The 10,444-nt window shown below is 34.2% G+C and overlaps 4 protein-coding genes across 6 annotated transcripts; 2 read left to right on the top strand and 2 right to left on the bottom strand.

Moving 5' to 3' along the window:
* Positions 1 to 208: 208 nt before the first annotated feature.
* Positions 209 to 982, top strand: LOC111910501 (mitochondrial import receptor subunit TOM5 homolog). The gene is made up of 2 exons (XM_023906338.2): positions 209 to 448; positions 754 to 982. The coding sequence occupies exons 1-2, from the start codon at positions 362 to 364 to the stop codon at positions 829 to 831; spliced, it is 165 nt and encodes a 54-aa protein (XP_023762106.1). The 5' UTR covers positions 209 to 361; the 3' UTR covers positions 832 to 982.
* Positions 983 to 1,120: 138 nt separating this feature from the next.
* On the top strand, positions 1,121 to 2,124 carry LOC111910500 (AT-hook motif nuclear-localized protein 16). The gene has a single exon (XM_023906337.3). It carries the CDS (start codon positions 1,219 to 1,221, stop codon positions 1,879 to 1,881), a length of 663 nt encoding a protein of 220 aa, XP_023762105.1. The 5' UTR covers positions 1,121 to 1,218; the 3' UTR covers positions 1,882 to 2,124.
* Positions 2,125 to 3,282: 1,158 nt separating this feature from the next.
* LOC111910499 (replication protein A 70 kDa DNA-binding subunit B) lies at positions 3,283 to 6,485 on the bottom strand. Its single transcript, XM_023906335.2, has 10 exons — positions 6,212 to 6,485; positions 5,677 to 5,823; positions 5,419 to 5,574; positions 5,151 to 5,328; positions 4,800 to 5,070; positions 4,612 to 4,714; positions 4,398 to 4,522; positions 4,066 to 4,289; positions 3,686 to 3,967; positions 3,283 to 3,606 (listed from the first exon to the last, which is right to left on the bottom strand). Exons 1-10 carry the CDS (start codon positions 6,337 to 6,339, stop codon positions 3,415 to 3,417), a joined length of 1,806 nt encoding a protein of 601 aa, XP_023762103.1. The 5' UTR covers positions 6,340 to 6,485; the 3' UTR covers positions 3,283 to 3,414.
* Positions 6,486 to 7,404: 919 nt separating this feature from the next.
* LOC111910498 (uncharacterized) lies at positions 7,405 to 10,040 on the bottom strand. 3 transcript variants are annotated; one of them, XM_042899264.2, is made up of 4 exons: positions 9,899 to 10,040; positions 9,386 to 9,791; positions 8,433 to 9,237; positions 7,405 to 8,086 (listed from the first exon to the last, which is right to left on the bottom strand). In XM_042899264.2, exons 3-4 carry the CDS (start codon positions 9,206 to 9,208, stop codon positions 7,921 to 7,923), a joined length of 942 nt encoding a protein of 313 aa, XP_042755198.1. In that variant the 5' UTR covers positions 9,209 to 9,237; positions 9,386 to 9,791; positions 9,899 to 10,040; the 3' UTR covers positions 7,405 to 7,920. The 3 variants fall into 3 exon arrangements, with proteins under 3 accessions (XP_042755198.1, XP_023762101.1, XP_023762102.1); XM_023906333.3 differs by having other exon boundaries at positions 9,686 to 9,791; XM_023906334.3 differs by having other exon boundaries at positions 8,433 to 9,791.
* Positions 10,041 to 10,444: the final 404 nt, after the last annotated feature.

The following is a 10,444-nucleotide window of genomic DNA, read 5'->3' as shown; positions in this document are numbered from 1 at the left end:
TATTACCATATTAAGACATTTTTCCCGGCAACCGGTCATAATGATTAAATGTGTACAGTTTAAAAAATTGAAGGGATAAAAATAAAAAAAATAAAAAAAAATAAAAAAAATAAAAAAAATAAAAAAAAACAACCCTGACCAAATATACACAAATCCAATAATATATTAACCTTTGAGTCATTATCCCAAACTCAAAACCTTCGGAGTCGACACCTTACAAAAATAAGTAAATATTATTGATAGATTCTTCGATACATAAACCTAGTCCTTGCTGCTACTTTTACGCTCATCAGAAAAACCCCCAACTCCAAAACCCTAATCCATCTCTCTTTCTCTCTCACGCACCTTTTCCGGGTTTACAATGGCCGACGCTGTGATCTCTTTGGAAAAGGTTAAAGCCTTCTGGAGATCTCAAGTTCAAGATGAAGATAATTGGGCACTTAACACGGTAATAACCCTTCGAATTCATATGAATGTCTATAAATCTTCAAATTATATCTACGTTTAAAACATTCACTTATGCAGATTTGTTAAATACTAGTTTTATTTCTTAATTTACTGATCTTCGCATCTGGATTTGGATGTTGCGGAATTGGTTTTAGGAACTTAGGGTTAGTGTTAGTTACGTTGTGATTGTCGCTCGTTTAGGTGTTTTTCATTATACGTATAATCTGTTCTTGCTTATCCATATGACAGAACTGATTAGGGTTGTTAATCACGAGATTTCTTCATTTAATACCTGTTTTGTTGCAGAAATTACTCCGTGCTGTAGGACTGTTTGCTGGTTCCATTGTTTTGATGCGGAATTTTGGTGACCTCATGGCTATTTGAAGATCAATCATGGATTTCTATCTAGTGATTATATCATATGTGATGCTCAGCAAAGTTTTTTGCTTTTTGAGACACTCAGTTTCTAATCTATGGATGCTTTTGTAGAGACCAAAAGAAATTAAATTTTCTTACAATAATTTTGTTTCAATAATGGTTGTTGCACTTTACTATTTTTCCATGCTATTGTTTATATTTGCATTATACTTGTTAGAATGAGTTGAATCGAGTCTAGTTGTTGAGAATTAGGAGCTCAAATAGGTTTTAGAATGTTTGGATTCACTTAACCATCTCCTAATCCCATGTCATTCTTTTGATTTTTCATCATAAATATATCCATTCATCTCCCCTACTTAAACACACCCTCCATCGTCACTCAAAATCACAAATATGGCCACCGGTGCACCCGATCATACTGCAAAAGTTGAACATGTAGCCCGAAAGCCACGTGGCCGACCCGCAGGCTCAAAAAATAAGCCCAAACCACCCATCATCATCACCCGAGACAGTGCCAACACCCTTCGGGCTCATGCCATGGAGGTCACCACTGGGTGCGATGTGGGTGAGAGCCTAGCCACATTCGCTAGAAGAAAACAATGTGGAATTTGTGTTCTAAGTGCTGCAGGCCATGTCACCAATGTCACTTTACGCCAACCCGCCACATCATCAGGAACCGGCCCGATCGTCACGCTCCATGGCCACTTTGAAATCTTATCGCTAGTTGGCTCAGTTCTGCCACCACCGGCCCCGCCTGGTGTCTCAGGCTTAGACATATATTTAGCTGGCCCGCAAGGCCAGATTGTAGGTGGAGCCATCACCGGCCCGCTTATTGCAAGTGGGCCGGTTATCATCATGGCTGCCACTTTTATGAATGCAACTTTTGACAGGTTGCCAATTGAGAAAGATGAACCACCACCGGCTATCAGTCCAATAGCAGCACGCAATCAACACATGATTAGTGTTTCGGATATATGTGGGATCCCACAAAACTTGCTTTCAAACACGAATGAGATCTATACTTGGGCTACAACTCGACCATTGTCGAAAACTTAACACAACCATTGTTTACTACATGATTTTTACCCAAAGTCACACTCAGAACTATGTGTTTCTAGTAGAAATATTGCAAAACTTGCAATTTAAAGAACATAAAGATGGTAAACATCATCATGTTTATTTAGTTGATTTATACTCAAAATCATACTCAACTGTGTTGGTAGTAGAAATATTGTAATTTGTAAACCTTGCAATTATATATATAATCCAATTGTCACCCATATCTTACTTTTCAATCCAAGGTTTTCCTAACTTGAGCCAACCAATCGTTGCTCATGATTAGTTTTGCTATCCTATGACCTCATTTGTTGACTTGTCTAAATTCATTAATCCAAATTACCAAAATGGCCTCTACATTTTTCTATATGTTCACAAACAATCCAAGTTACAGAAATGGTGCTGAATTTTTTATTTTTTATTTTATTTTTTTTATTTTTTTTATTTATTTATTTTTTACTTTTTTGACAAACCAACACTCATTTTCTTTATATTTTAGATGTTTTTTGGGTCATATGCACAAATTTCTTATTCATATATGGGATTTTCTATCTTGTGTTGTCTTATCTACCCTAATAAATAAAGATAATTTTGACAAATGTCATGTTCTCATTGATTTTGACACATTCCATTTATGAATTTTTATTTCTATTAATATATCAATGAATTACATTTATGAATTTATATTAATTAGTTTTATTAGTTTAGATTAATTAAGACAAAATATATAAATAGTCCTTGTAGTTTACTTTAAAAAATATTTAATTTTTACACATTTATATTCAACATGATTATTTAAAATATGATAATGATTTTTTATTATTATATATTAAATTACTTATTCATCATTTTATTTATATTTATTTCAAAATTTTAATTTAGAAAATACTTAATGTCTATATCTTATATTTAACTTTTTTAATCAATCCATGTAATACACAGATTTCACACCAAGTAATGTAATAATTATTAATTGCATTTGAAGGTTGGGGATTCAAACCAACAAACTCCAAATGTGAACCTTTTTTTTTCAAAATACTCTCTTTTTTTAATTTTAATTCAAATTAAAAAAATTCTATGGGTTTGTTCCAAACGGTTAACAAAAAAAATAAGTTTTTTTTCAAAAATAAGTTTTATTTCTGTTTTATTGTTTTACTACCCAAAGTCGCCCCATATCCATTTGGTTCTCTAATACAATTTATTTAAAGAAAAGTCTCCAAGCTTTTATCAAATGTTTTTTAAAACTTCGTTTTTATAAATATTTGTACAACTTATTGTTGTATAATTTTATACAAGGATTAAAAACAAAATCAAAATCATTATCTTGAGTTAAAATCAAAATTACACGCAAACTGTGCTTATGGTAGAAGTATTGAAAAACTTGCGATTTAAAGAAGAATATAAAGACGATAAACTTGATGCTTTCATTAAATCAGTTGTTAAAATTCGATAGATACATACTTGAAAGGACACCCAAGGATTTGAATTAAACTTCAAAAGAAAATGAAACAACAAAAAAACCCTAGAATGTCTTCAAGCTTTCATGGAAGAAATCTCCTCCAACAAGAACTTGGATTCAGCTGCAAAATCAACCGGAGCAACAGATCGAACAGTGATCCTTTGTCGTTTTTCATTATTATACTCTCGAGGTTGAACGCTAACTCGGAAAAGTAATGGCACCCACGTCGCCTTCTTCAATTGTAGCTGGTAATCACTTCCATCACCCTGAAAACATCGACAAAGAAAAAATGAGAAACGAGCTCTACAGTTCACAAAAATTTTGAGATTTATGTATTGAATTTACCTGCGACTTCAAGCTATCAAGCTCATCAGCGGAGCACCCGATAATCTTCTCAGCTTCATCGTTAAAAACAGAAAACCAAGCTCCGCCACTTACATCGGAAAACTTTGCCGCCAAAATGTACTTCAAACTGCAGTTGTCTTCATTCTTCTGGCATCCTTCACACCAAAAACCAGATCCAATTGCTTCAGTAACTTTCTTTTTGCAGGTCTTGCATGCTCTATACCACATCGTCTGATCAGGTTTGATCAGACTCATACTTGCTCGTGTGCTATAAAACACCGGCTGCCGGAAAAATCAAAAAAGCTTATTAGGGTTTTTTCTTAGATTTTCAGGTAATTGTAAAGTTTATAAATCTTTTATTAATAGCGAGATTATCGTACCTTCTCCTCACCCAAAGATGGGTTACTGGTTATTTGGTCAAGTGTGACCCGATCAGAGTACAATGACCGGCCACCGGCTTTCATGGAGGGGCTTAAACCGGAGCCCACAGCTTCCATGGATGTTTCTTTTCCTTCTGTAGAATACCATGATTTTAACTTTTGGGAATCTGGGGTTTCCGGGTTTATTTCAATGATGCTTTTGCTCACTGTCGATAAAGATACACCTAAAAGAAAGAACAAATTATATAATTATAACGGGTATGATACGAAATGGAATATTATCTTATTATCATGTATTCATTATGCATTAATTCATAATATGAAATAACTACCTTGAAAATCAGATACACGTAGAGATTTGATTGCAACTACGGGTGATTCATCTGCCATGTCTAATAGTCTTTGGCCAAGATCGGTGGCAAGATCACTCCACAAAGAGATGACAACAGTCTTCTTTCTGGAAAAAAAAATGAATTTTTCCACTTCAAGATATGCAACAATAATGGATCATAAATAAGTGTAAAACACAAGAGAAGAAATGATTACGTGTCATCTGCAATAACAATGTCACGCTTTGCGACTGATTCATTATCAATTTTCCTGCGAATGCTCATTGTTGGAGATACACTTTGCACAACACCAATAACATCTGTAATTCATGGTCTTGTTAGATTCAGATTGAAAATAATCAGTTATGAGGATTTGTACAAAAGGTTTGAAATTAGGGTTTATACCTACGAGCTCCTTCTGATTGACATAAGGTCCCAATTGATCAATTGGGACAAAAGAGAACTTGGTTTCAGGGATAAAAGCGACTTCATTGACAGCTTCTTCAACTTGAGAATATTCATTTAAAGTCATTTCATAATCATTCTGTACAGTTTTGTATTGCTTGTTAGCAACTTTCAAAGTTCCTTTAGATATGTAATACACTTTTCCCATTTGAAACACTTCAAAGAACTTTCTTGCAGCCTCACCAAACATGGTTGCTTGAATTTGAGTACCCTGATAAAGCAAAAAAATGTCATTAATTTTTTCTTATCAAAACAAACAGAACCATTTAGAACTTAAGAATATGAACTTACATCTTCATCAGTTAACTCCACATTGAAAACACAACCTTCACCCTTTGCATTCTTGTAAGTGCGCATGTTTCCTTTAGCTGTAACCCTGACCTTAATAGTCCAGTTTCCTTGATAAGGGTTTAAAGAAGCGAGGGGATGAACCCTTCTTGTCATTGCCATTCTTGCAGAAGGTGCCATGCTACAATTACAAAACAACATGATAATCAAAATTAGATGAATACAGATAAAAGACTTTTTGTAAACACATACTTCGGCACCCTTATCTTACTTTTTGTTCTGCTCATTGACAATTTGAGCTGCTGATTTGGTGACAACTTCTTGCTTTGGCTTTAACACAATGCCAGTTCCTTCAATCTTAGGCTCAATTTTAACTTCTGCCTCTAAAGGAGGAGAGACTGCTTCGCATTTTGTCACAATTAAGTACCTAAACAACGCCAAAACAAGTGAGATTATGATTCTTTAATCCATACAAACAATGTCAAATACATAGATTGATTGCTAAATAAAATGCAATTCGGGTTATTACTTTTCATTCTTGTTTGGAATGTCGTTGAGTGTGTAATCAACAACACGGATAAGACCCAGATTTTGGATATTCCCGTTGATAACTTCAGATGCCAAGCTAGACTGCAAAATGGCCTTCAACTTCGTCTTGCCATCAGTGACAGTAAACCTGTTATCCATAAACAATTGAAGTTTAGATGAAGTCGACAAAATCATACCAAAACACAAAATGATATATCCAATTCACGTGATGAGTTCTCATAGATCTGTAGTCTAAAGTAATTTCGCGACCAATAACACGTTTGTGCCATAGATCTGTAGATAAAGCATGCGTTTTAAACAATAACATTTTTTGCCCTGATCTACAGATTAGATAAACTTTTGAGGTTTTAAGAATTTATATCTCCCAGGTAAATGTAGTTTAATACTGGTATTTCCTGAAAGGGGGAATAAAACCCTAATTCATCGGACGCGAAATAAAAACAACGATATACTTTGAATCCTACACATAGACTAGCGGAAACATAAACGATCAATCGAAAATTTTAAAAACTTACGTGTATCTGTTGCCAGCAGCCTTGAGATCGAGAACTTGAACAATAAGTTCGGGTAGATCAGCTGATGAATCTGGAGTAGGGTTCGACAGTATCACTGATATCGCATCTGGGCTAACCGATTTCGCCATCTCTTCTTGCAACGAAGTATCAAAGACCCCAAAAATGGAAATTAAATAAACAATAAACCCTAGAACCAGAACTCACGCTCCTCTCTCTTTTTCTCTCGGTAGATCTACTATGAATCGAGAGAAATGATAAAACCGTATGAGGGGTGAAGGGGCTTTTGTATAAGTGGTTTTAGCGCCAATATATTGAAATTTTAGTAAATCTATGTGTGTATGTTCCCGGGTTTTTACTCTTCCTTTTCAAGAAAATTTTCGCGCCGAATTGTAAGAGCTAATTATGCTGAAGTTTTGAAATTTTTGGGTACTCTACTGCTCTTTACCAATGACCCCCTCAACTTAAATCGAGTTCTAATTTAGGTCCATTGACTTCTCAATACCATTGTTTTTACATTACGTTTAATTTTCCATAAACTATTACTATACCAAAAGTTAGAAATAATAATAATAATAATAATAATAATAATTAATAAATAAATAAAATGTGTATAATCTTTAGTTCTAACTTAGGTCCATTGACTTTTCAATACCATTGTTTTTACATTACATTTAATTTTCCATAAACTATTATACCAAAAGTTAGAATTAATAATAATAATAATAACAAATAAAATGTTTATAATCTTGATATTGGTATATTAGTTTATATGTATTCAAACTTATTATAAGTGAATCAAGAATATACTAAACTCACGAAATATATTGTGGTTTTGTCTTTGAGTGAATAACATGACGTTGGGCAGTAAAATAAAATAACTACACTTTGTGGCTGTTTAAATAATCACCTTCAGCTCTTCCACTTGCTTTCACATTGATGACAACAATGTCAAATTCCAATGCAATTTATTAGCTTGGGGACTATTTTTGCTGTTCATATTTCGTATATTACGAGTGATTGATTTTTAAGTAATTTAGGTTTTTCTTGTAACTAATAATTGTCATGGTTGCTAAAACGTATTGGAGTTTATTACATGAATGAAGAGTTTTATACAAATTGATCAAATGTAAAAGGTTAATATCATAAAAAAGCCATAAGTTTTAGGCCTAAATTCAAAATAATAATAATAATAATTAAAAGAAAAAAAAAACGTTTGAGTTAAATAGGTGTTGCCGGTTACCAATGGTTTGATGTCATGTTACCCGTAACCATTACACTTGAGTATTTGTGTTTTTGGAAACCACGTACAACAAACAAACACCTTTTTGCCCAAACCCTCTGCCACGTCATCTTATTTAACATGAGAAACAAAATTTGAAAAACCATGCTACCACCATGCATTAAAAGCGATAAAAAATCTAACTATGTCAAAAATCCATACACCAATTGCTTACACTTGACTGAAAAAAAAAAAAAAAAAAAGGAACTATTTAGCTAGAATGAAAACCTACTTTATCAGGATGATGCTACGATCAAAAACATCACTTCCTTCTGTTTCAATCACAATATTTCTCATTTTTCTTCCTTCTTTTGCCCCTCTTGTAAGTTGTAACAGGAATGGCAAGCCTAGAAATCACAACAGAAGGGGGACAAACAGTACAAGGGCCTATTTGTACAATGAATTCAACAATTGTTGTCAAAACTCAAACTCAAGAACAAAATGTACAACACCCAAAGCAGTTTGTCCAAGTTGTTGCTGCCTTGGGCTGGGGCTGTTTCTCTGGTTCAGGGTGGTGTTCCCTTTCTGTTTCTGAGATTGCTTCCAACGAACCAGTAGTCATCCTAACTCCATCTTTATCTGTGTCTCCTGTCAAACTTTATTTTCGCCAAAAATAAATAAATAAGTTTTTCATGTGTTAAAGTAAGTTGTTGATGGAGACACCACTTAACCCATTAAGTTATATATGGCTGTTTCTTTCTTTGTGAAATTTGTGGTTTTTGGAATGTAAGGGTAAAATGGTAATTTTGGCTCATTCATTCGGTCTAGAAAAGAAATGAAACAGACAACAATTTATGCAGACAGACATTATTACCCATTAAGACACTTTACTCATACGATTCTTGATGAGAAAAAAGAAACAACCCCTAACGACTTAACAGACTTGATGAGAAGATGACTTAATTTAGCAGAAAGAAGGACTTAATAGAGGTGCCAACTTACACTGGAAATGTAAAAGATTTTGCACTTTCACTTTCTGCAGAAAGATGAGAAATACGATCATCAACAACAGATTTCCTTCCTTGATTTTCTTGTGAATTTGGATTCACGGGTTCATCTGGAATACTTGATCCGTGATTCTTATTCTTATTCTTACTTACATCACCCAAACTCTGATTCTTATCCTCTCCGCTCAGTTCAGGACTTTTACCCTCATCACATAACTCGTGGTCCTTTCCTGTTTCTGACCCGCGGGTTTTACCCGTTTCATTCGATTCAGGAATGGTTTCGACCTCCTGTATATATCTTTCAAGGTCTCCTGATTTCCAGTTGATGCTATCTTGGTAGTTGAAACTCATCTGAATGCTGAATAAAGACTCATTTGAAGCCATGGCCCAATCTTGACTTTTAGATTGCTTTCTAGCAAAAACAGAAGATGGTATTCGGTATTTTGGGGTTGTTGGCCTTTCCATGACTTGGATAGGAGGAGTTTCAGAAGTGTAATCGATACCTTCATTGACTTTTCCACCATTTTTGCTATCAGAATCTTGACAGGAATCTTTTAATGTGGAATCGATTGATGAGATGGTGGAAGAAGGTGAGGCATGTGGGAATATCTTTTTGTCGTCATCTTCACTGTCACTTGCACTTATCAATTCTAATAGATCGTTTTTATCAGAAGTAGTGGAAGAATCTACCACTGGTTCAATCTTATTGCTTCCTGTTTCATGCTTTGGTTCCAAGATTATCGGGTCTGATTTGGTATCCAAAGATCCCATATGAAATTACAGAGATATTTGGATTAGAACTGCATAATGTAAAGAAAAACTTCAGGGTTTACTTCTAGCATTGTATGAAGTTCCTAGAATAGATTATAGTAAAATTCCGATTGCTGAATAACAACAAGAAGAGATCAGTCATTATAAATGGATTATTGAATATAAATTTGAAAAAACCTAAATGGAAATTGGACCCTGATTAAGGCCCTTCTGGCTCTGGATATCCGTTTCTCTTCATTGTGATAGTTTATGGAAGGAGAAATTCAATGCCACAAGATATAGCACGTAATTATAAATTCATAATCCTCCAATTGTTATCAGCGTATAAGGTTCTCATAATGGATTAAAACCTACATGAACATTTAAAAAAAAAAAAAAAAACACGAAGAAATAGACACCTTAAACCCTCGGCTACGGCGACTAATACGGAGAATACGAGTTAAAAGAAAAGAAGCAAGCAAGGATTGAGATGATAACCATATGAAACCGATAAGATTCGTTCGAAGAGACTGTTGATTTCCGGCCACGGCGACCCGTAGCCTCAGCCAGACAAGGAATCAGCAGCCTCTTTCTGTCTTCAAATCTGTCAATTTCAAATGCAAATCCTGTCTTATGGAAGATAATTGAATCGAGTATCTGCATCGGTGTTGTGCGAGAGAGAAATGAGAGGAAAGAGAATGATGGTTTCACCTGAGAGAATGAAAATGCAGGACCGGCGACGTTTCCGGGGTCTCCTCTTCCCTCCAATCTTGTTCGTAATCGTAACTGATTTCATTCGATCTTCAATTTTCAATGACTGAACTGCATGAATAGTCCCTATACTCCTACATAAGTTTCGGTATTTACCCTTGACACAAAAACCTACCACCAAAATAGACACATCGAATAACAAGCCAAAGCGTGTGAATTTTGAGGACATGTCACATTGGTTGGATTGATCACCGATTTAAATTTTGTAAATAGTTTAAATATCCTAGACTAGATTATTGCAAACCATTTTGTTAATAAAACAACAACTTTTAAATCACACAATTTTAACTAAATTATTAATTAGATATAATTTTGATTTGCAACAATGAAATACAAAGCAAATTGACCAGATTCCTAAGAACTTGTAAATACAAATTTCCTTTTAAATGCATATTTAGGTTGTGTTTACCATGTGTAATATACTTTGATTTGTGAGCTTATTGCAATGTGTTGTTTGTTGAAACCACTATAATAACTTATAAACTA

Source organism: Lactuca sativa, chromosome 1, assembly GCF_002870075.4.
Source record: "Lactuca sativa cultivar Salinas chromosome 1, Lsat_Salinas_v11, whole genome shotgun sequence".
In the NCBI taxonomy this organism is placed as follows: domain Eukaryota; kingdom Viridiplantae; phylum Streptophyta; class Magnoliopsida; order Asterales; family Asteraceae; genus Lactuca; species Lactuca sativa.
The sequence above is the reverse complement of the archived record's forward strand: the minus strand, read 5'-3'. Positions and strand labels throughout refer to the sequence as shown.

Bases quoted from the DNA above. Each gene is read 5' to 3' on its own strand.
- LOC111910500 (XM_023906337.3), top strand. From the start codon at position 1,219: ATGGCCACCGGTGCACCCGATCATACTGCAAAAGTTGAACATGTAGCC.
- LOC111910501 (XM_023906338.2), top strand. From the start codon at position 362: ATGGCCGACGCTGTGATCTCTTTGGAAAAGGTTAAAGCCTTCTGGAGA. The intron at 449-753 runs GTAATAACCCTT...GTTTTGTTGCAG, and splicing joins ATAATTGGGCACTTAACACG to AAATTACTCCGTGCTGTAGG.
- LOC111910498 (XM_023906334.3), bottom strand. From the start codon at position 9,208: ATGGGATCTTTGGATACCAAATCAGACCCGATAATCTTGGAACCAAAG. The intron at 8,087-8,432 runs GTAAGTTGGCAC...GCGAAAATAAAG, and splicing joins AAATCTTTTACATTTCCAGT to TTTGACAGGAGACACAGATA.
- LOC111910499 (XM_023906335.2), bottom strand. From the start codon at position 6,339: ATGGCGAAATCGGTTAGCCCAGATGCGATATCAGTGATACTGTCGAAC. The intron at 4,715-4,799 runs GTATAAACCCTA...CATGAATTACAG, and splicing joins CAATCAGAAGGAGCTCGTAG to ATGTTATTGGTGTTGTGCAA. The intron at 3,968-4,065 runs GTACGATAATCT...TTTTTCCGGCAG, and splicing joins CATCTTTGGGTGAGGAGAAG to CCGGTGTTTTATAGCACACG.